This window comes from Chiloscyllium punctatum, chromosome 38 (genome assembly GCF_047496795.1).
Source record: "Chiloscyllium punctatum isolate Juve2018m chromosome 38, sChiPun1.3, whole genome shotgun sequence".
Lineage (NCBI taxonomy): Eukaryota > Metazoa > Chordata > Chondrichthyes > Orectolobiformes > Hemiscylliidae > Chiloscyllium > Chiloscyllium punctatum.
In genome coordinates, this window is record NC_092776.1 from 21,582,242 (window position 1) to 21,605,364 (window position 23,123).

The 23,123-nt window shown below is 38.6% G+C and overlaps 1 protein-coding gene across 1 annotated transcript in view; it reads left to right on the forward strand.

Annotated features, from left to right (window-relative positions):
- The window catches only part of gfra1b (gdnf family receptor alpha 1b), a 189,328-nt gene that overhangs the window by 135,511 nt on the left and 30,694 nt on the right, over positions 1 to 23,123 (forward strand). The window contains exon 4 of the mRNA XM_072557354.1: positions 19,423 to 19,768. Coding sequence (XP_072413455.1) covers positions 19,423 to 19,768 — 346 coding nt within the window. The remainder of the gene's footprint in view (positions 1 to 19,422; positions 19,769 to 23,123) is intronic.

Genomic DNA, 23,123 nt, shown 5'->3' on the forward strand with positions numbered 1-23,123 from the left:
ACATCATAAATAAGGTAACCAATAAGTTCCATACCCTTGCAGCTGAAATAATAAGCAAATTGAAACTTAGTTTTGTTCACTCTTCAATCACCAAAAACAACATCCTGTAAGCTAATTATAAAAAGAAGAATGATTCAGTAAGCAAAAGCAGAGTGCCTTGAAAGTGGTACTTCAAGTTTATTCAGGGAAATCAAGAGCTGCTGCAAATGTGGACTATGATGCAACACATTATGAGACCAGGAAGGTCCATGGGAAGATTATTCCCAAGATTATTCTTCATTCCCAAGGGCACCCAATTATATTAAGTGATGCTAAATGGTTTCCTGTTGGTTAAACCTATCATCAAAATAATTGCTTCTGGGACAATGACAATAACTGCGAAGATGTGGAGTTCTCTGCCTTTTAAAAAGAATTCTTGAAGATATCTTGGTATCTCAAGACAGTATTGTACTGAATTGGCATCTGACTCAGAAGCCATATAAAAGGTCCCATTCATATGCAGGCTTAAAAAAAGCCAACTGTGTACACACAGGAGGAAAGCTTTCATGTTTAATGTGAGAAGTAGGTTGTGTAACAGGTGTGAATGTTAAATAGTTGAAACCTGTCCAATATAAGGCAAGAAATGGCAGGTATCTGCTAACTTTATATGAAAGTAGAATTATTACGCAGCCTTGATTCCCCTAGAGATAGCCTGAGGTTGGACTCAGATTATGTTTGTGGCTGCAAATTCTTTCAAGGGAAATTTAACACAGGGTATTAAATGAGAACATTTATGGAACCATACTACAAACATCTCTACTTCTGGTATTCATGCAATTAGTTTGTGAGCATTTAAGTAAGTTGCTCTAATCAATGAATAGATCCATTTCTGTTATAAATGAAGCCTCTTCCTCAGATTTAGGAAACTGAACTATTACAAGCAATGATTGCAGGTTGTGTTTCCTAGGGTTTGGGAAACCCAGCATCTAAAGAGAGACCACAGCTGCCAGATTCATTAGATAAGAGCTTTTCTACCATTCCTTGTAGATCAGATCCTCTCCAATTAAATCTTCTGATAAGAGAGTCTACCCTCCCAATGTGGTCCAATGTACAAGCCACTGTCCAAATAGGTAGTATTCCTGAATGAGTAAACAGCATGAAGGTAACCAGGAATCTGTATTGTAAGTGCATAGTTCTTCTCAGTTAAACCTGAGCTGTTTTAATGCAGGCAGTTGAACATTTTGGATGTGCTTTCCTGCAATAAAGGTCTCTGAATATAGATAACTTGAATGTGTTTCCATAGAGATAGCGTGAGCATTTCAAATGGATACAGATTCTACTAGTACAGATTTAACTGTAGGATGGTCAAAAACTCCTTAACACGATGATGGGTTTCTGTCCATCAAGCATCTACTGAGCAGAAAAAAAACAATTAAAGAATGGTTTGAACGTCCAGTGTATACCTTGTATACTAATAGCTGCAGCAAATGATTATGCAGAAAATAATTGCTATTCTTACCTTTGTTCTTTGCATCACTGATGTAGTCATTAATCTGTAACAATAGGCTGCATTTTACCAGTGATCTAGAGTCATAACATGAGCAGCCTCATAACATGACATAGATGCCATCCGGAACGGAGCTTAATATCACCCATGGAAGGGCAAGTACATAACCATGTATTGACCATTTTTTCCCCTGCTCCCCACTTTGGGAGGAGGTACTAAACAGGCGAACTCTTGTGGACTCTTAGAAGGTTTCTATAGTGGAGGGTGGGTAACAGAGGTCTGCAACAATGGTCACCTCTAAAGGATGTTAGCTTCCCACCGCCATTGTGATATGGCCTGTCTACCTGGGTCCAGCAAAGTAAATGAAAATGTTTAGCTCATCTTTGTGCTGCACTTCTTGCTGCAGCTTCTACAGTTCCAGCAATAACCACCCCCAACAGTGGAGTTGCTGAGACTGCTAAGCTGCCAGCACTCTGATTGGTGCAGGCGGGTCACTGACTTGACTGGACATATGGTGCCAGCAGTGACTTTTCAATAAAATGCTTTTCAGATTTCTGGCATCCATCTGAGCAAGTTCAAATCTCTTTTTTTTTTATCCTGTTAGATGGGACTACTTACTGCTGAAAAACGTTTAGTCAGTGTTTCTATGACGTATATTTTACTTGCAGCTACAGAGTAAAGTTCACTTACATGATGTGTGATGGTAATGCATAGCTGTCTAATTTATTAGCTTGCATTAGCATAATTGTTTATACATTGCTACTTTTTTGAACCATACTGTTTCTTTATAATACAAAGTTAAAAATCACACAACACCAGGTTATAGTCCAACAGGTTTAATTGGAAGCACACTAGCTTTCGGAGCGACGCTCCTTCAGAGGCTGCTCATGTTATGACTCTGATAAAATGCAGCCTATTGTTACAGATTAATGACTACATCAGTGATGCAAAGAACAAAGGTAAGAATAGCAATTATTTTCTGCATAATCATTTGCTGCCGCTATTAGAATACAAGGTATACACTGGACGTTCAAACCATTCTTTGATTGTTTTATTTTTTCTGCTCAGTAGATGCTTGATGGGCAGAAACCCATCATCGTGTTAAGGAGTTTTTGACCATCCTACAGTCAAATCTGTAGGTGATTTATAATACAGGCATTGTAATAGTGTAAAAAATCATATGCTCCGAATAGTTCTAGAGTTAGTCAGTGGCAACATTCTGCTAAGACTGACGTCTCATAAAGATATAGAGATTATGTACTTTTATTTGTAAAAGTGAACACTTAGAATGACAAAATGTAGAGTTGAACTGACTATTTGAGAACGTTACTGGTTCTGTCATCTGTGTAATTCTTCATTATTTTTTAATGAACATCTCTTTAATGCTCTTCACTACTGGAAAATAAGGGTATCTTTGTAAAGTGGCTTGTATTATGGCCCAAAGTTGCTTTAAGGTAAAAGGAAGCTATTGCAAATGATGTGGACTATAACTAACTTCCGTTCAATTCAACTAAAATCTTTAGCTGAACATTATTCACTGACATAGACATGTTAGCTTGAAGTGGAAGTCGTAAATTATAGATTGCAATTTTTCTAGCTATGTTATTACCAGCTTACTATTTAGTTCTCAGCAATGGTGTTGAATTTGATCGATCTGTCTCGGGACATTGACAGATAGTTTTGTTGGTTGCATGTCAAGTATATGAGATTGTGGTATTTTATGTATGAACTGACACTCTAATCTAGTGTGGATACCTTTTCACTTAAGCACTGTACCCTGGCAGCTTATCATCTTCTGTTAAAGTCTGCATCTTTTTAAAATCACAATATAAATCATGCTCACTGCCTTGCCTTGATCATTTATTTAAAACTTTGCAGAATGAATGAAATTGCAGTTCATTAAATTAACACAGGGCTATATAAGAACATTTTAAATACATTGTTGCTAATTCAGGAAAAAAAAACCTGAAATGTAGAGTTGAACTGGCCATTTGAGAACGTTACTGGTTCTGTCATCTGTGTAATTCTTCATTATTTTTTAATGAACATCTCTTTAATTGAACAGCCAAGTTTTGTCTACTTGAAAACTTGAATTCTTTTTTTGTTGCTTTATAAGCTTTGCCCCATTGCAGAATTATCCCCTCAAAAATATCCTTATAATCAACTTCATTGCAGAATTAAATATTTTAAAGATCGAAACAACATTGTGGGATAAACAGTTTTGTGTATCTACATCACAAAGAAATAATGTGTTTAGAATTTCACTCCATATAACTACCTGAACAGTTCTTCCCTCAAAATTGTGATACCTTGGCACTTCTTGTAATATTGTCATAAATTAATAGATTTTTAAAAAAGAAATTACCTCTAAAATCAATCTCCCTAAAAGAAATTTTAGGAAGGAAAATGACTTTATGCCTGCCAATATAAACTCAATAGTTGAATGTAATTATAAAGTAAATGGACCACAGTTGCAATTGAAGTGATTAAATAATAAGTGAATTTTCTGAAATAATCATCCATCAGTTGGCAAAAATTAAATGTATTACTATCAGCTCTATTTCATTATTAATTCCATGCACATTATTTCAATAATTGGCTGATCTGTCTAATATTGCTGTATTTTAATTGTGGATCTTTTCTATTAAGCAGAATTGAGACAATAATCCTTTTATTATAAATCAATATTGTGCTTACTTCAGTAATTGTAAAAGTGAATTATTTTTAGTTTTATATTTAGTCTGGTAACAACTGAAAATAATTTTAGGTGAAAGTGTTAAAAAAAATCACTTACGGCAGCAATTGTCGGTTAAAACACAGAGAGATGAATCTTATTTTTTTGGCGAAGTGCAAGTTGTGCTGAGTTGTGTGGAGTAATTCTGGCATGAAGCCAAGTGAGTTTTCCTGCTAGATGTTACCAAACTCGTCACATTAATTGCCATTCCCAGCCCTATGACATTTATCCACCTGATTTCTGCCCTAATTCACCACTTGCTATTCCTGGAAGAAGTTGCCACAGAGTGGATAACCACCAGAAGGATCTCTGGCATCTGGAAGCTGCTCTGCTCAGTTTTGGGGACTGCTTTGAGAGATGGTTGAGAAGAGGAAGTTGGCATCACACCTTTCCAACAAGAACCTGGAGGTCCAGAGAAGAGGCATTCTGCAGTGGAGGCAATACCATTATGCCATGCCAGCCAGAAATCACCAGTCAGGACTTTGTCAACTCCACGTATGGTGGATCAGACTGCATTGTGGAAAAGAAATCTGCTTGAGTAAGTTCCACATTCTGCCAGTACCTCAAATTCGATCTAATCTTGCTATTGTGCCCAACTCCCAACAAGACTCATGCTCTGATATCCCCTTTGCTGCATGCAAAGCCTTACCTCACTAGTTTTTGTTAGCTCCTATCTTCCCACCCCACTAACATTGCATTTCCTCCACATTTACTCCTCACTCCTTCAGAATACCTCAACAACTATCCCCCCTCATATACACCACCATTAACAACTATATTACCCATGTGTATCTCACTCATTCATTCCCTTTCTTTTATTTCAGTAAAATATATTCCATAACAGAGTAGATTGGCTCAGGACAAGACAGGATTGCCCTATATCCATGTCTTCATATGACATAGCCTTGGCCCTCACAGCTCCTGTGGGGATGTTCATACATCCATGGCCTACCAGCCTTGTATAAGTACCATATATTATTGCAAATCTCTCATTAATCATTCAGACCATGTTATGCATCAAACTGCATTACTTACCAGTGGCCACAATGCCATTTGCCACTTCCTTCCAGGGACTACTGGAGAGACCATCGCATACTTTCCAAAAGTTACTTTCTTGACTTATCTGGGTGGCAGTGTCATCAGAGACATTGGAGGAAATATTGGCAAGGCTGCCTCCTGCATCTCCCATCCACCAGCTCATGTGGTGACACCATGTTGAGGCCTATAAGCGCACAGAGTGTGGAAATGTAGATTGGTGAACATCACACAGGAACAGCTCCACAGATGGGTAAGAGAAAAATGCCTGAGATTACTGGCACTCAGAGGGCCGTCAGAGACCAGGCACCTGCTTAGCAGCTGGAGATGACTCTGTGGTCTTGTCAACATGGGACTTCATGCAAACGCAAAGGGAGGGGCAGCAGTGGCAGACAGGCATATGGGTTGCAATCGCTTTCCTTGCCCAAAAGCTGCATCAGTGCATTGACTCATGTGACCATCTGGATGCTTACCTGAACAGGTTGGCAGTGTGATGGAGATCTAGCTCCAGTACCCTTAGCACATACCTGCACTCCATCACACCAATCACTGGCAACCATGACCAGCAGCATGGCAATAGCAGGGTGGGAAACGTTGACCCAATCCAGGCTCTCTCTCCTCAGAAGAAGGTATTGTGATACCAGGAGGCAACTAGCCAGAGCTGAAACCACACAGGCTCCTCTGCACATTCCACTCAAGACACTTCAGAGGTGACGGGCCCTCCACCTCCACACTGCATGATCCCTCTTACCTTTGGAATTTCAGGCTGAGGAAGGTCAACTTGCCTTTGTCAAGAAACTTCTCAACCTTGGGCGTAGAAGGATGGGCTAGTAAATTTGCAGAAACCACTAAGGTAGGCAGACTTGTGGATAGTGCTGAACAATGTTGTGGATTACAGAGGGCATAGATAAGACACAGAGCTGGGCTGAGAAATGGCAAAATGAATTTAATGTGGAAAAGTGTGAGGTAGTTCACTTCAGAAGAAATTCAGGAATGCAGAGTACTGGGCCAATGGTAAAATTCTTGGCAGTGTAGATGAATAGAGTGATCTCAGTATCCAGGTGCATAAATCACTGAAAGTTGCCACCCAAGTTGATAGAGATGTTAAGAAGGCGTATGGTGTGTTCACGTTTATTGGTAGGAGGGTTGAGTTTCAGAGCCCGAGGTTATGCTTCAGCTGTACAAGACACTGGTAAGGCCACACTTAGAGTATTGTGTGCAGTTCTAGTCACTGCATTATAGGATGGATGTGGAAGCTTTGGAAAGGGTTCAGAGGAGACTTACTAGGATGTTGCCTGGTATAGAAGGAAGTTCTTACAAAGGAAGGCTGAGGGAACTGAGGCTGTTTTCGTTGGAGAGAAGAAGGTTGAGAGGTGACTTAATCGAGACTTATAAGATAATCAGAGGGTTAGATAGGGTGGACAGTGAGAATCTTTTCCTCGAATGGTGAAGGCTAACATGAGGGGACATAGCTTTAAATTGAGGGGTGATAGATTTAGGACAGATATTAGGGGTGGTTTCTTTACTCAGTGGTAGGGGTGTGGAAGTAGACTCAGAAGACTGGAAGGTCAGTAGTAGAGTCGCCGATGTTAAGGGCATTTAAATGGGCATTGGACATACATATGGATAATAATGGAATGGTGTAGTTTAGATGGGCATCAGATTATTTTCACAGGTCGGCACAACATCAAGGGCACTGTAACAGTCTACATTCTACGTTCTATATCTAAGCCTTGCAGACAAAATTGCCCCACAATCACTGCACCAAGCAACCGGAGCCAATAGGCTCCACTAGCACGCAAGCTTTCTCTGCATCATTAGAGGCACTAAGATGCAGTGAGAAAGAAAGGAAGAGGAAAATGTACTGAGAGCACATCGTTGGTATGGGTGACACTGTTCTGTTAGTAGTTCACAAATGTATAAACATTTAGTTTTCATGATTCATGTGGTTGTTGTGTCTTTTTGTGGGTCTCTTTGCTTATTGACCCTTCTGGCATTACTTCATGGACATTAACAAGACCTAATGGATGAGGGTGTGCGCTGAGTGGCTAAACCATTTATGTTGGAGCAAGGAAGAAATGTGTATACACAAATCCTTCTTATCCTTGGGGTGGGATATCCTGTGGATAACAATAAAACATGGATATCACTTCAATAATTCTTCCTGTGTACTGCAAAGGGCCACACAATCAGATCAAAACTGTCAATGAGTGAAAAGAAATATGGTCTGAAGTTGACTTTGTGAGTTTGCCGATTTCACAGGTGGGGAATTTATGGATAGCAAGGAATGAGTATACATGAAAATTGGGTCATTCTGCCAACTTAAACAGTCCTTATTCAACATTCTGTACTAATTAGATGGTGGTGCACAGGAGTGTAGCTCTCTATGAGTTCCCTAGTAGTCACTGTGCTTTTTTTTAGATTAGATTAGATTACTTACAGTATGGAAACAGGCCCTTCGGCCCAACAAGTCCACACTGACCCTCCGAAGATCAACCCATCCAGACCCATTCCTCTACACCTAACACTATGGCCAATTTAGCATTAACCTGCACATCTTTGGACTGTGGGAGGAAACTGGAGCACCTGGAGGAAACCCACGCAGACACAGGGAGAATGTGCAAACTCCACATGACAGTTGCCTGAGGTATGATCCCAGAGGTTCAGATCCCAGAGAGGGTAATGTAGCAGGATGGCCTAGCAGTATGTCACAAATATGGTTCTCCAGCCAGTGTTGTTCCACAATTGGTGGGTACTGCAGCTCTCTCCCTCACACATTGGCTTACTTACCCCGCCCATTTGGCATCTTCTTTCCCACAGACTTTCCATTTGCCTCAAATTGGAAGGTTAAAGTGAACAGTCCTCGGCCAGTGGCCTGAATGTGCTGGTGAGCCCCCAGACATCACCATCTCCTTCCTAGGTCCTCATCCCATCAATCCCACCAAAGCTTCACATTTCCCCAAGTCTCCACCCCAAGCTGGCTATATGCTGCTACACCTGCTTCTTCCACATTCGTCCAACCCACCTTTATTCCCCCCCTATTTTCTATGGATGGACCCCTCAAGTGAACAAGCTGGACATCTCAGACTGTGTCAGTCCCCTCTCCCAGACTTGCCCCGATGGAGACTAAGGACTGACTACGACATGTTCCCTGGAGCATAGAAGCAAGAACCCTGTGCAAAGTCATGCTGCATATGAACAGTGTAAAAGATGGAGTGAGATGATCTTGACATCAAGATAAGCCTCACCATATTTCTCGTCTGATTCCACCTCATATCTTGCCATAGTCCACATCACTCAAACCCCTATAAGATTCCAGCCATGGGGTTACGAATTGTTCCAAACTAAGAACTGATTTTGAGATCCAACACTCGCCTATAAACTGGCTTCCAGAGCATATTTATCAATGGGCTGTGGTGCCAATTATGGGAATGGAAGCAACTCAGTAGTTTGGCAATTTTAGCAGTCAAGCCTCATCCACAGTAGCCATTAGGTGGATCCTGGGATGGAGAATGCAATCAAAAACTAACAGCAGCATCCAGTCGTATTATGAAGCTAGAACACATTTTCTTTGTATTATGAAGCTGGAACACATTACCTACTACAACTCATGAACAACATCTTCACATATAGGCAAGTTTGATGGTGGCCTTCAGTTGTTGATTTAAGATCTGCTGATTAGATAACATATCAACAAGAAAAATGCTGAACAAAGCAATGATAGCATAAAAAAAAGTTCATGTTCTTGCTGTTTACTATTACTGAACTGAATCAGAGGCTCCCACAGCACAGAGCTATATATCCTTTGGAAAACTGGATGTGTCTAGAGCTATTTTTGCCTAAATCCACTGGATTATACTCTCAAACCAATAGCATAAATACAAGTGAACAAGGAAAAAAAGGACCTGAAAGACAGAGCAACTGATATATTGTGCCTCTCCTGTCCTAAAGTGGTGTATGTTCTCATCATTCCCACAAGTCATGCTATCTCTTAGGAAAAAACAAAGAAAAAGCTGCTGACCAATATAGGATAAAACAAAAAAACTTCTAATTTGCCTTTCAAACCTCCAAAAGTGATCAAGCAAATCCTAGGAAAGCAATGTGCCTCGTTGATGCAATCCCTGATATCCCCTCAGCTTTCTAAATAAAACGAAAACAATTAGACAGTCCAGGATTATATTTATTTATACAATACAATCACCATAGCAACATTTTTAAATATTACTAAGTGTCTGATTTTGTGAATTAAGGTGCAATCTAAGACTGTAAGAAAAAGACAAGTTTAATAGCCACATAATAATTTTGACAATATCAGTGGGATACAGCAACATGTAAAATTACTTGTTCTTTCCATTTTTGATGTGATTTTATTAACTTGTTGCTTTCAACCAAGCTAATATTGTCTAAAACATTGTGGACATAAGAATTTCATTGAAATACGTGAAGTATTTGTCCTTTCATACCACTAACATGAATTTCCAAGCTTGAATCTCAGTGACATTGCATGACGCACACATTGCTTGTGTTTTGTTACATCTCAGCATCCTGAGTCCTTGCTTATTAATATAGAAAGAATTGAACAGATTTTTCATTTTTCATTTTGTAATTCAATACCTAAGAAATCATTTATATGATCAGCCAAGAGTATCCTCAAGAGTCTGCAAACACACTGAATGTAATTTTTACCATGTCAACTGGAAGAGACAAAGATGCTTAGAGATTTAATTACACGAGTCATGACCTTGTTTTATCTGATTTGATACAAAATTCTTGAGAGATTATTGGATTGGAACGTAAATTTGAAAAATGATAATATTAAATGGGACTCTGAAATGACAGCAAGATCTGCAGCATTATAGCTTTTGCTGTAGCAGCAATTCACAGCAAGCTTTTGCCTGCTAGTGGATGATAGCACTAGTAGAAAGAAATGCAATTAATTTTGTATATGCACAATAATGAGGCAGACTGCTGATTCAATGGAATGCTGCTGAATAACAGAAACACCCAAAGGTACCAATTAAATCCACTATACTTTATTACTGTTTCCTGGAATATCCAAATCACAGACTTAAGATCCCTTGTGCAGTTTTACATATGTGTTTTCTGCTGTAATTTATCGTATGATTCCTCCATTCTTCTCACTTAAATCATGTATATGTCTAATTAATAATAATCCAGGTTATTGCACAAATAGAATATAAAGAATCAACCATTCTTACCTAGTACCACTAATTATTTTGAGGGGAAATTTACTTATGCACTATAATAAAATACAATTAGACTTTAATGTAGTTATGAGTTGAAACATATAGATTTTATCATCAAGATAGATCTTAAAAATTAATGAGAACAATGAATTAAGGCAGACCTTTTGTTACTCTTTTCATATTTTATTTTCAAATTAAATAGCATCTGCAGAACAGAAATAGGTCATTTGGCCTACTCCAGTCTGACAAACTTCTTTTCATTGTCATGATCTCATGCCATCCTCTCCCACCTCATCTATAGCTTTATCTCTCCTGTATGCATCAATGTTTTCCTCAAATATCCCAATGCTATCTGTTTCAATCACTCCATGTAGCAGCAAGTTCCACCATTTAACACTTCCAGTAGTAATAAATTTCTCCTAAAATCTTTATTAGATCTATTAGTGACTATTTTATATTTATATTTATTCAGAACTCACCCACTACTTCACACTTACCACCCTATTTGTTGCTTTCAAGTTCCTTAAACACTGAAACAGATGTGGAAGCAGGTTGGGAAGATTGACTTAGGGTGGCATTATAAGGGAATTGAATTGATGTTCATAGATCTCATTATATATTGGTGTGGTGTCACATTTTGTTTTATCATTTCATTTGAAATGCCTTGCAGTATTTTATTACATTAATGATGCTGTATAGATATAAGTTGTCCTAAAATCACACTATTTCTCCAATCTTGGCATCTCAGCTTTGTGCATTCTGGATTAATTAATATTTTATTGGATACAATTATTCCCCACTACTTCACTATGGTGTCATCAGTATTCACAAATTCACAAATTAAATAAATGTTTTCAAAACAAATTCAAGGGAAGTAAAAGAAACATAATAAAAATTGTAATTAAGATTTATCATTTTGATATTATCTACCTGTTATTATGTCTGATTAAATAAATATGGTGTACCTGAGTGTGGTTTTGAGTCAGACAAGAATCATTATAGATTCAATCTCTTTTCTGTAGTCAGGCTCAACCGGGGCAAATGGCAGGAATGTTGCACCAGTGGACTACAAGAGAAAATCCTCATCAGGAGCACAGATTCCAACAAGGAGTTTACTAGCATTTGTATATTTTATGTAATCCTGGTTCTGAAAGTTTGCTTACCACTGGACCAACTGAAGTCTCCGGATTAGAGTGGTGCTGGAAAAGCACAACAGTTCAGGCAGCATCCGAGAAGCAGGAAAATCGACGTTTTGGGCAAAAGCCCTTCATCAGGACTGTTTTTACCTAACTGAAGTCTCCGTTAATCAGTCAGAAACAAAAACAAATCTATTTCCCTCACTCTGTAGTCTGTTGGTATTCTCTTGTGAGAGAACCTAGAATCCTTCAACTTTGCATTACAGAAGGAAGCCATTAAGTTTGTCATACCTTTGCTGGCTTGTTGAAAGAGCTATCCAATTAATTCCACTCAATTGCTCCTTCACATAGCCTTATTGTTTTCTATCCTTCAAATAGGCATATATTGGATATAGTGCTCCAGCTGAAGCCTAATCAGTGATTATTAAAGGTTAGCATAACTTTTGTGCTTTTGTACTCTGTCTCTATAATGGCAAAGATCCTTATGAAATTTGAACAGCCTGTCCTCTCAAGTTCAAAGAACTTGCTGCACAAATGTACAGGTTTCTCACTTCCTACATCCTCCTCATAATGGAAACATTTTCTTTATATTATTTCCTCCCTTTCTTCCTGCCAAAGTACATCTTTTTAAAAATTACAACTATTTCTAAATGGACATTCCTGCAACACCAATTTTTCCTTGAATCTGGAAACTAATTCTTACTATATTAACAAGGAGATTACTCACCAACAGATTAGCCTGTTATTTTATAAGACTTTAGGAGATTTGCTTTTCCCATACAGGAAGGTCATTCTTCGAGATAGTGAAAATTGATGTATGTCAGCCAATAATTTTTATTTTCTGAGATTTTCTTTTTTCTAAGTTGCCATCTTTAGACTTGCTATAATATTGCCATTAAAATATTGACAATAAATAACCATTTTGTCAAATATTTTCAACTTTCACTCACCCTGACAGTTTGCAAAGTAAAAGGATGACAATATTTACATTTGAGAGGACAGTGCTGACTGTTGGCATGCAGACTCTAATTATTAGAGGCATTGCAATGGAGAATCCACTGATTAATGATGACTGACAGGTAACTGCCAAGTTGTTTACATTTTAAACAAGCCAGGTTGATTCTGATTGGTCCAACAATATCTAGCATTAGATGTGATTCCATGATTGGAAACATTTGCTAAGTAATCCTGAATGTGCAAAGGATTACACTGACAATGAATTTAAGGTTGTCAGTATGTCATGGTATGACATATTTGCATGTACTGGATGCTACATGGCTTAATGCTCAGGGCTTGTTCTTTGCAGATAGAAAGAACTTGTCCACACATGCTGCCTGTTTCAATGTTGCAAGATAAGTGAGAGCTTCAGCACAATGCCCTGATAAATCAGAGTCAACATGTCTTGTTTTAAACATAAGTGAAGTTTGACAATTATCTGTCAATCATTATTAACTAATACATTCTCCATGGTAACATCTCTGCCAATTAGATTACCTGTTTCCAACCACCCAACATTCTGTACTTGTACAATATATACATTGTTTAATCTTTTGTTTGCTGTTTCTTGTGAATTATCCTGATCAGTGCCGATGATTTTTTTATCATCGGTACTCAAGTCTGTGCTGTCAAACAATCATCAAAATATTGTCAATGCTGGCTTTGAAATTGATTTAAAACTGCCATTTGTCCTGTGGTACAGACAATTATCTTGTTACAAAATATACTACTATTGCATTCCACAAATTATTTTTCTTGCCATTCAGCAACTCTCAAAAGGATTTGAATATCTTCTTGATATGTCACATATATCAGTCACCTTTGCTATAAAGTAACACTTTGGGGAAAATCTTACAGCAGTCTGAGCAATGTGGACGATGGTGAAATGTGTAGCAAATCAGATATCAAGTCCTGTGAAGCAAACTTCCACATTGAAGTCACCTTGCTCCATCTGTTATGCTCTTCACAAGTTGCACAGTGAAACTCTTGCCAGGTAGTGGCAAATTACCAATTGATGGTAATTATTGATAATCAAATGTCTTGTTAACATTGCAACTCACCACATTAGTATTCAGCCTCCCATCTTACCAAACTTTTCAAACAAGCTCAATGTTGAGAAAACCCAGCAAGGAAGCCAGAGCTAGCACTTGGTGGATTCAACTCACCGCTTGCTCTGAATGGCCATTACATTGGATAGCAAGCACAGGTACACTCCATGGGCACCAGCCACACACACTCTACATCTATGGACATTGGCATTCAACATGTGCCAGCCTCCAAGAACACTGAGGGGACATCTCTGATTGACTTACATTATCCTTCAATGCTACACCTTGGACTGCATTGCTAACTGTCATTGTAATGCTGCTGCACTCACTGTGCACTCAGGGGCATGCACTCAGCACACAAATTGTACCAGACTGCACCTCTAACTGCTCATTCACTTCTCCTGGAATGAGAGATGAAAATGATGGTGCAGCTGTTGCTTTAGTTGCAGGTTGAGAAATGTCCTGAGAAAGTGAGTAGGCAGCACAGCGTGTATGCAGGATTCTTGCTTTCAGGAGTTGGATTGGGTGACAGCAAGTGAAAGAAGGTGTTGCAGGCAATAGAGAAGAGAAAGAGCATGAGGCTTGATTTGAGCTGAGTACAGTAGCACAGATAGAGTAAGTGCGGAAGAAGATTTTGGCACCTTCCCTGGTAAAGTGGTGAAGGACATTGGCCTTCCTACCTTGCTGGGCAATCCTCCAGATAGCTGAGACAGGTGGCAGCCTTGGACCAGGCTGGTATAGTTAGTTGTCTTAACCTCTGTTGCTTGTCCTGGGGGGAAGAGAATGTCCCATGTTGGCACCATTGCATCCACCAGGACCTCCAAGTTCCTGCCTGCAAATGGAACACCAAAGTCTCCCTGCCTACCATGCCCAGTGCAAATGTCAGGAACCATACAAGGCAGCACTGAACTGACTGGGCTTATCCGTGTGCACCATAGGCTTTTAGAGACACTGTAGGTGCATGGGATGTCAATGTTTTTGTAGATATCTACTGTTCTGGAAATTCCAGCTGGTAAGGTGTGGCAGAAATCAGACATGAGAGATACCAGTGGGGGATAGGATGATTGTCAATTAATGAGGTAATATTGGTAAAATAGGATAAAAATATCTGTTAGGCCTTGCAGTGAGAAATCCTCCAAAAAAACCCGTTGCAATTCAGCCTTAGTCAAATAAAATGCAAGTATCGTCTCTTTGACCTCGTTTCAGTAATTGAGAACACGGAGAAGTACATTCTATTGTTGGACTAATTTACAAAATCTAGCAAAGCAAAAAAACTGAAAGTTTGTACTCTAGTTGTGACATCTGAGTATATTTCTGATATATTCATATTTTTTTCTTTGGTTCCCTCTGTTTTCACATTAGTAACATGAGCAATTCCATGTCTGTAATCTCAGTTTGGTGTAAATGAATATTTTAGGGTTGACTGCTGTAAAACCAATCCAAGGTAATACTGTGCAAATAGCACCTTGTTCAGTAATATTGGAAAAAACATAACGTATGTTTTGTAGCAGCAAACCAAAATCATAGTATTCTTTTCGCTATCAAATGTTTTTATAGTTTTCTTTCCAAATCAAATGGATATTATTTTATTGAAAAGTCAAAACTTGCCCAAAGTAGAGAAAACAACTTGCAAAAAAGAATTCACTTTCCCAAATATCTCACTTAATCTTCGGTGATAATTGCAGGTTGCATTTACTTTTCAATTCCATGAAAATCTTTGTAACATGGGGTAGTTGTCCTGATAAAGGACCAGCGCTCCGAAAGCTAGTGCTTCCAAATTAACCTGTTGGACTATAACCTGGCATTGTGTGATTATTAACTTTGTACACCCCAGTCCAACACCGGCATCTCCAAATCACATCCAGTATGGGACAGCCAATATATGTACATTATTTAGATCAATAGGCTGCTAAATTCATTAAGTTATCATGCAACAAAACAAAGGACATGAGAGACACAAATAGTATTTTGCTGAGCAAAAATATTTCGAAAAATAAATTACAATGCCAGGAGACTGCAATGTGTTGGTTTTCTTATTGTCTTATAGCATTGGACCGTACTTTCACAAGTTATTGTGTTTGTTGAATTATCAAATTAGCTTTTAGCTTGCACTTGTTCCTTCCTTTAGGTTTTTGCACTGATTTTTAAGCATGTTGTATTTGTGTTTTGTTTTGTTAATCAGGTTCATGCCTTTCATCTATGAATGATAGTCAACTGCAATTTAATGTGACAGTACAACACCTCTAAACATAAGATTTCTTGGTTTGCCGCTTTATTTGCTGGTTCTAGAGGAAGCAGCAGAGGCTCTCAAGCAACATGATCTTTGTTCATGATCTACACCTGCCCTCACCCAATTATCTGTGTGCAGAGACCAAGGATCAGTTCCCTTAGCTTGTTAGAAATGATTTATCTTATGAGGCTATGGATCACGAAACAGTGACAGCAATATGCAGTCTTCTACAATCTTAACTTCAAACTAATCCCAGTACGGGAACAACACTGTCAGTGACTGTTGAGGTGAAGACAACTGTGAATTTTTATTCTACTGTTTCCTTTCTAAATAACAATAGAAGATAGCTGTCAAAATCTCACAACCAGGAGTGCCAGCGGCATCAAGCAGCTGCAGCACATTTTTTTTGCCAGGACAAACTGCAACCCTAATTTCTCCATGGAAACCAGCTAGCAGTGAAAAAAAGCTCGGCATTTCTGTTTTCTGTATAGGTTTCCCTAAAGTGTTATTGATGGCGTATGTGTATCTATAAATGTCCCAACTCTTGATTCTACCCTTTCATATAGCTGGTCTGTGACCACAGAGAGGAAAAAGAAATGAACTTCTATTACAAGACCTTCACAATCAATGAATTACTTTTGAAGTGTGCTCCCTGTTGTTCAGTAGGAAAGCACATCAGCCAATTTGTACTCAGCAGTATCCCAGCAGTGCTGAGTTGATCCATTTTGGTTTTGTTCATTGATAAATAAATGTCAGCCAAGAGACAATGAAAGTTCCTCTGTTTGACTTTAAATAACACTATAGGACCTATTACATTGAAGTGTAGAGGCAGGTGAGGTTATGGCTATTAGGAGAAGTTTTTACCTGCTCGTTGCATATATCCTAGGTGAAAAACATAAGAAAATAAGAGATAGGACCAAGAGACAGTCATATGGCACCTAGTACCTGCTTTATCAATGAAAACAACATGGCTGATCTGAACTTCATCCTGAATCCATGTCCTTGGCTATTCCCCATAATTCTTGACTCACTTATAGTTCAAGAATCTGTGTATCAAATTTGAGTATGTTCAATGATTCCACCACTACAGCTCTCTGGACTAGGAATTCATGACCCTCTTGAGAAGAAATTCCTGTGCATTTCCATCTTAATTGGACAGTCAGTAATGTAAAATTGGGTTGGTGGGGATAGGATGTCACAACTCAAATTCTCTATTGATGCTCAAATGCCACCTAATGCAATTCTCATACATGCCTGTAAACACATATCTTAAATAGGCTAAAGGCTACATAAATAAGCAAACTAGAGTCCAGCACCATTTGTAGGACAGGCACAAAGCCACCAGACTGTGTACCATCTGTGATGCACTCATTACTCCAAACAATGAGTGATTTGGATACCAGTCTTCAAATGAATTGCTGAAATCTGATAAATAAATCAAAAAGCTTTCAATTTCTGTCAACATTACACCTTTCTTGAACTATTTGAAAACTGGCCCCAGCACACACAACAGTGGAGCACAGGGCAAACCGAAATGGTAGTTAAGACCCCAAGCTGATATTTTGGAGTCAAGTCTAAAGCAGTAATAACTACAATGAAGCATTCAACTAAGTTATTACAAGTGCGCTCCTCCTGTACCATACTGGCCTCACTTCAACAATACATCCCCCTTTCTTTCACAGGTCTTGTTCAACCTCTCTCTTAGTTCTTTTGTGGAAATTGCAACAATTTTCAAACATGAAAAAGGGAAAATGCTGGGAACAAGCTTGGAAGTGCTGTTGTAGGACTCTGAGTAGTTCAGCACAGAGTCACCCAATGATTCAGTGATAAGAATGATATTACAGAATCATGCATGTGAATACCCACTACACTGATGACATCTATCACATTTTATGACCATTAATTCAAATTAATGCTTTGAAATTACTTGTGGGCCCAGGAACGCTGGATATATCTTTTTTTTCCAAACAAGAACAACCACATTATCGACAAACTCTCTTCATAGAGGTTAGCAGAACTTAAAATAAAGGTCCTAACTGTGCCAGCTCATGGTCTTGCTCCAGGATACTTTTACAAAGATCTCAGTATGATTGTAATCTGCTGTATAGAGTATGACTTTATCATATAGAGAGATATTGCCACAAAGTATTACTCAGCCAAAGATAGCTGTGTAAGGTGACAATGTTTGAAGTCTAAAGAAATACATGACGAATTGTGTTTGCAGCCAGAAAGATATCAATGACAGCAATCTGCTTATTTTAAGCAACCCACAAGTATTTAATCGTCAAACAAGATAAAACCCTATACTATTCCCAATTTTGTTTTAGGCAACCTCATCCTAAATATATTAACCAGTCATCTGTTAGAATCACAAAATGAAACAGCAGAGGAACTGCTGATCAGCTCATTGTCCCTGTGCTGACAACCACTAGTTTTAACAGATGCAAACTACTGTAACGCCAACTGACCTTCTTTGTCAATTCCAGACATGTAATCCTCTCACACAAAGCTCAAGAACACAAAATCACAAAATCTATCTTAACCAGAGGAATCAATAATTGTCTCACAATTTTTAAATTGCAAGGTTTCAGGATCAAATATTAGTCCTGTTGGTGACTGGGACATTGCACTGACTGGGCGTAATGTCCTAATCTAAGTACCACAAAAAGCCAGAGCAAACTAAAATTATTGCTTATTCTGCAGTTCAAATGGTGTGACTTCAGGAGTCATCATGGAATCATACCGGACAGAGGAGTTTTCCAATTAATCCTGATTCTTGCCCTATTGCCTGATCTTCTCCTATTGCCTGATCACTTTTCTCTTTCTAGGCTCTTTTGAAAGTTATTACTGACCCTGCTTCCATTACCGCTAAGAACATTAACTATCTTTAAATGGGCTATTGATCTTCAAGTTAAATTTCAAGCTTTCGAAAATGGCAAGTAATGGCAAGAATTTTGTTTAAATGTGCTACGCATTAAGAGGTGAAAAACTTACAAAAGATTTCTAAGCTTTGGGTAAATTGTTCCTGATGCCAATATTATGGTCATCCTTAACACACTTATTTTATAGCATCCTGACAATGCACCCAATCAACCAAATCACTTTTTTTTCAAGTTCTCTTGCTGATTTTTAGGTAGACATCCAATTATGTGGAAAGCAAGTTAAACTGACTTTATTTAATCTGTTTTTTTGGAGCTGTACTTCTCAAGTAAATCATTACACCTGAGTGGACAGATGCAATTGGGCCAGTGGCAACAACAGGAAACAATTAGACAGGAAGAAGACTTGAACACTGAAAGTACTTTCAAAATGTTTTGAAATTACTCTTAAATACTCATCAAAGACTTCATTCCAAAGATTAATATTGTATGTTTACCTCTATAGTGATCATACAGTTGTCTTCATTACAACCCAAGGTTTAATCAAATTTCATTATAAAGTATTGAAAGCTATTTTCCTTATCGGTAAGTAGCATCCCAAACATGTAAGGGAACATCATTATAAAGAAGTTATTACAATATCTGTGATATGCAATTTCTTTTGTATCAGGTGCAGAACGCATAGGTCCAAAGGGAAACAGTTGTTTGGATGGCGCCAAAGCTTGCAACCTGAATGATAACTGCAAAAAATTCCGATCGATGTACATCTCACCCTGCACAGCCCGTGTTTCTGCATCAGAGATCTGCAACCGGAGAAAGTGCCACAGAGCCCTGCGACAATTCTTTGACCGTGTTCCTGCAAAATACACCTATGGCATGCTGTTCTGTTCCTGTCGGGATATGGCTTGCATAGAACGACGACGACAGATGATTGTGCCTATTTGCTCTTACCAGGATGATGAAAAGCCAAATTGCTTGTCTTTGGCTGATACGTGCAAGACAAATTACATCTGCAGGTAAGATACCAGTTGGCAGAGAAGTGATTAATGAGAATGCAGAAAGAAGTTTATAGCTGCTAAAATTGCCAAGATTCTGTTTCAGAATTTCCACCAGGGTATTGGGCAACTGGGAAAACTTGACAACTAGAGCAAAATAATAAAAGTCTGTTTCTTGTTGTTAGTTCCAGTGAAATGGTTGATAACCAAAATGAATTATCTAGAGGTTTGAACCAGACTTAGAGCAATATGAACTGCAGTCCATAGGAAAAGCTAAAAATTGTACATTGTCCATAACATTGCAAAATTCTGCTTCACTCTACGGACTTCATTGTAATCTTCACTATGCTCAATTATATATTGCATTATAAACATTACGTAACTGGAATAATATCTCAGCATCTGTGTTTTATGCACCATTAAGGAATAATGGTATAAACTATTTGCTGATAATTTGTTCCTATTTGTGTTCTTTACTACTCTGCTTCTTCACTCAGATGTGTTTTTAAAGCCATTCTGTGAGGAAAGATTTCCTCTGGTTACTATGTGTTTGCAAAATCATAAATGAATTCTTATTGAATGCATTAGTTAGTAGACATAATGACCATAGCAATTATTTCTGTCTTCACTGAACAGCAGGTAATATGCTTCTGTACCAATCCTGTCAAACTCATCTCCTATAAAATAGAGCAGTCTGCAGTTCCTCGATACTTTGTTTAACAGCTTGAGCAAAAATTGTCAATGAAGGGCAAGTGACATTACATGTTGCTGGAAAATGATGATTAAATCGTTGAGAGGATTAAATTCAACTTTAGCAAGGGTGAAAAAAAAAGGTGATAGGAAATTGGCCTCCTGTTCTAAATGCAACCCAATTTTTCTGTTCCGTTGGCTGCCAGTGGCATCTGAAACCTACTGGACTGTGGCTCTGAAATCGCTTTCATCATTAATTCACCATTTCATAGTTTTGAACATCAAACTAGTTAATAAGATTTTTCATTTATTCTATTACTGAAGAACACTTGATAATTTACACTCAACAATGTCATTCATGTCTAATATGTTTTGTGATGGAACAATAACATGTGCAATCACTGGTGTGATATTCCATGCATGGAAGTTTCTGCTGAGCTGCAAAGGACTATCAATAATTCCTTAGTTTTTAAGATTTATTTGCTAGTTTTTTTCTTAAGCAATTAACATGCACTGATCCCCCAGTAAGGTAATCAGGATGATAAATACTGCAATATTTTTGGTGATTGGGTGTTACAATGAATTAACATTGGTTGGGACCTTTAATTAACCTTCAGCCAGTTTTAATGGATGTAAATCTGCCTGCTTACTGTAAAAATCCTTCGGCAAATACAGTACAACACTAGCCATGTTTTTGTGGGCAAGTGTGTATGACACAATACAGCCAAGAATGTAATGCTAAATTTGCAATGTAATATATCGAGATCTCAAAATAGTTGAAATGGGAATTGAAACCATTATGCTAGAGCAATTGAAGGCATTATTTGGACATTGTGACAGCGTGGAACGCCATTTATTTTGATTTATGCAGTTTTTGTTATGTGCGTGATCTGGAAGTGTTTGTCAGTAGTTCAGTGATCAAATAGTGGGAAATCTTGGGCTCCTCAGCTCTGAAGTTGCTTCAATTGTGAGAACAAAACTCAACACTTTAAGAAGGAAATCAAATAGTGCCAGAGATATGCCGCAGGTCTGGCAGCAACTGAGGAGAGAGAAATAGTGTTAATGTTTGAGTCTAATATACCTTTTTATGTTCTGAAGAAGAGCCATATTGGACTTGAAACATGAGAATGCCTAAAGTGTGGAAGCAGGTCATTCAGCCCATCAAGTTGACACAGATCCTCCAAAGAGTATCCCACCTCCCTATCTTCTCCCTGTAATCCTGCATTTCCCATGGCTAACCCACCTAGCCTGCACATCTTTGGATATTATGGGCAATTTAGCATGGCCAATCCTCCTAACGTGCACATCTTTGGACTGTGGGAAGGAATCAGTACCCCCGGAGGAAACCCATGCTGATGCAGGGAGAATGTGCAAACTCCACATGGACAGTTGCCCAAGGCTGGAATTAAATCCAGATCACTGGCACTGAGGCAGTATTGCGAACCACTGAGCCACTGTGCTGCCTTAAGCTCTGTTTCTTTCTCCACATGCTCCAAGAGCTACTGAGAATCCCCAACACTTGCTATATTTTTTTTCAGATTTATTTCTGATGTCCACCGTTCACAATACTTTGCTTTTACTGTTTTTGATAAATAGTTAGCCAGGAGTTCACTACTTTAAATGACTCATTAAAAATGTGTAACAAGCACTGTATGTCACTTGATGAATATTATTTTAGCCCAGTAAAGGTCCTTTCTCTTATTTAGTTGTCTGCCCAAAAATAGGTTGAATCTATAGTGTGGCGATCTTCACCATGGATAAGGTAAGGAGACAGGTCCCAAATACAGCCCGAATGGCATGGAGATGATACCCTGTGCTGTTGGCACCAGTCACACACATCAAGCTGACTGAGCCAATCTGCTCCCCAAAGAATTATTGTAGCATGATGCATTTTTAGATCAGAATTATGGACAGTGATGGCATAGCCATCAATTGTTTTTGCCATTGCATGACAGATCAGGAATCTTCTCCATTGTTACCAGCTGGAATTGGTATTTTTGGGGAGGACTTACAAGTTGATATTTGCCCTGTTTGTCTGAATCATGAACATATCTTCTTTGATCATCAAGTACTGAAATGGGACTCAAATCCGGAGCTTCTGGCTCCGTGACAGAGCCTCCGTTACTGCGACACCCGACTTTCTTCAACTCAATAAGGCCTTGAAAGGGTTCAGAAAAGATTTACAAAGATGTTGCCAGGGTTGGAGGCTTTGAGCTATAGGGAGAGGCTGAATAGGCTGGAGCTGTTTTCCCTGGAGTGTCACAGGCTGAGGGGTGACTTAAAGAGGTTTACAAAATCATGGAAGCATGGATAGGATAAATAGATAAGATATTTTCCCTGGGGTGGGCAAGTCCAGAACTAGAGGGCATAGGTTTAGGGTGAGGGGAAAAATTAAAAGGGACCTAAAGGGCAACTTTTTCACGCAAAGGGTAATGTGTATTTGGAATGAACTGCCAGAGGAAGTGGTGGAGGCTGATACAATTACAACATTTAAAAGGCATCTGAATGGGTATATGAATAGGAACAGTTTGGAGAGATATGGGCTAAGTGCTGGCAATTAGGACTAGATTAGTTTAGGATATCTGGTCAGCATGGACGAGTTGGACCGAAGGGCCTGTTTCCATGCTGTACATCTCTATGACTCTATGACTGTATGTCCTCCACAACAATGTAAGATTAGGAAATG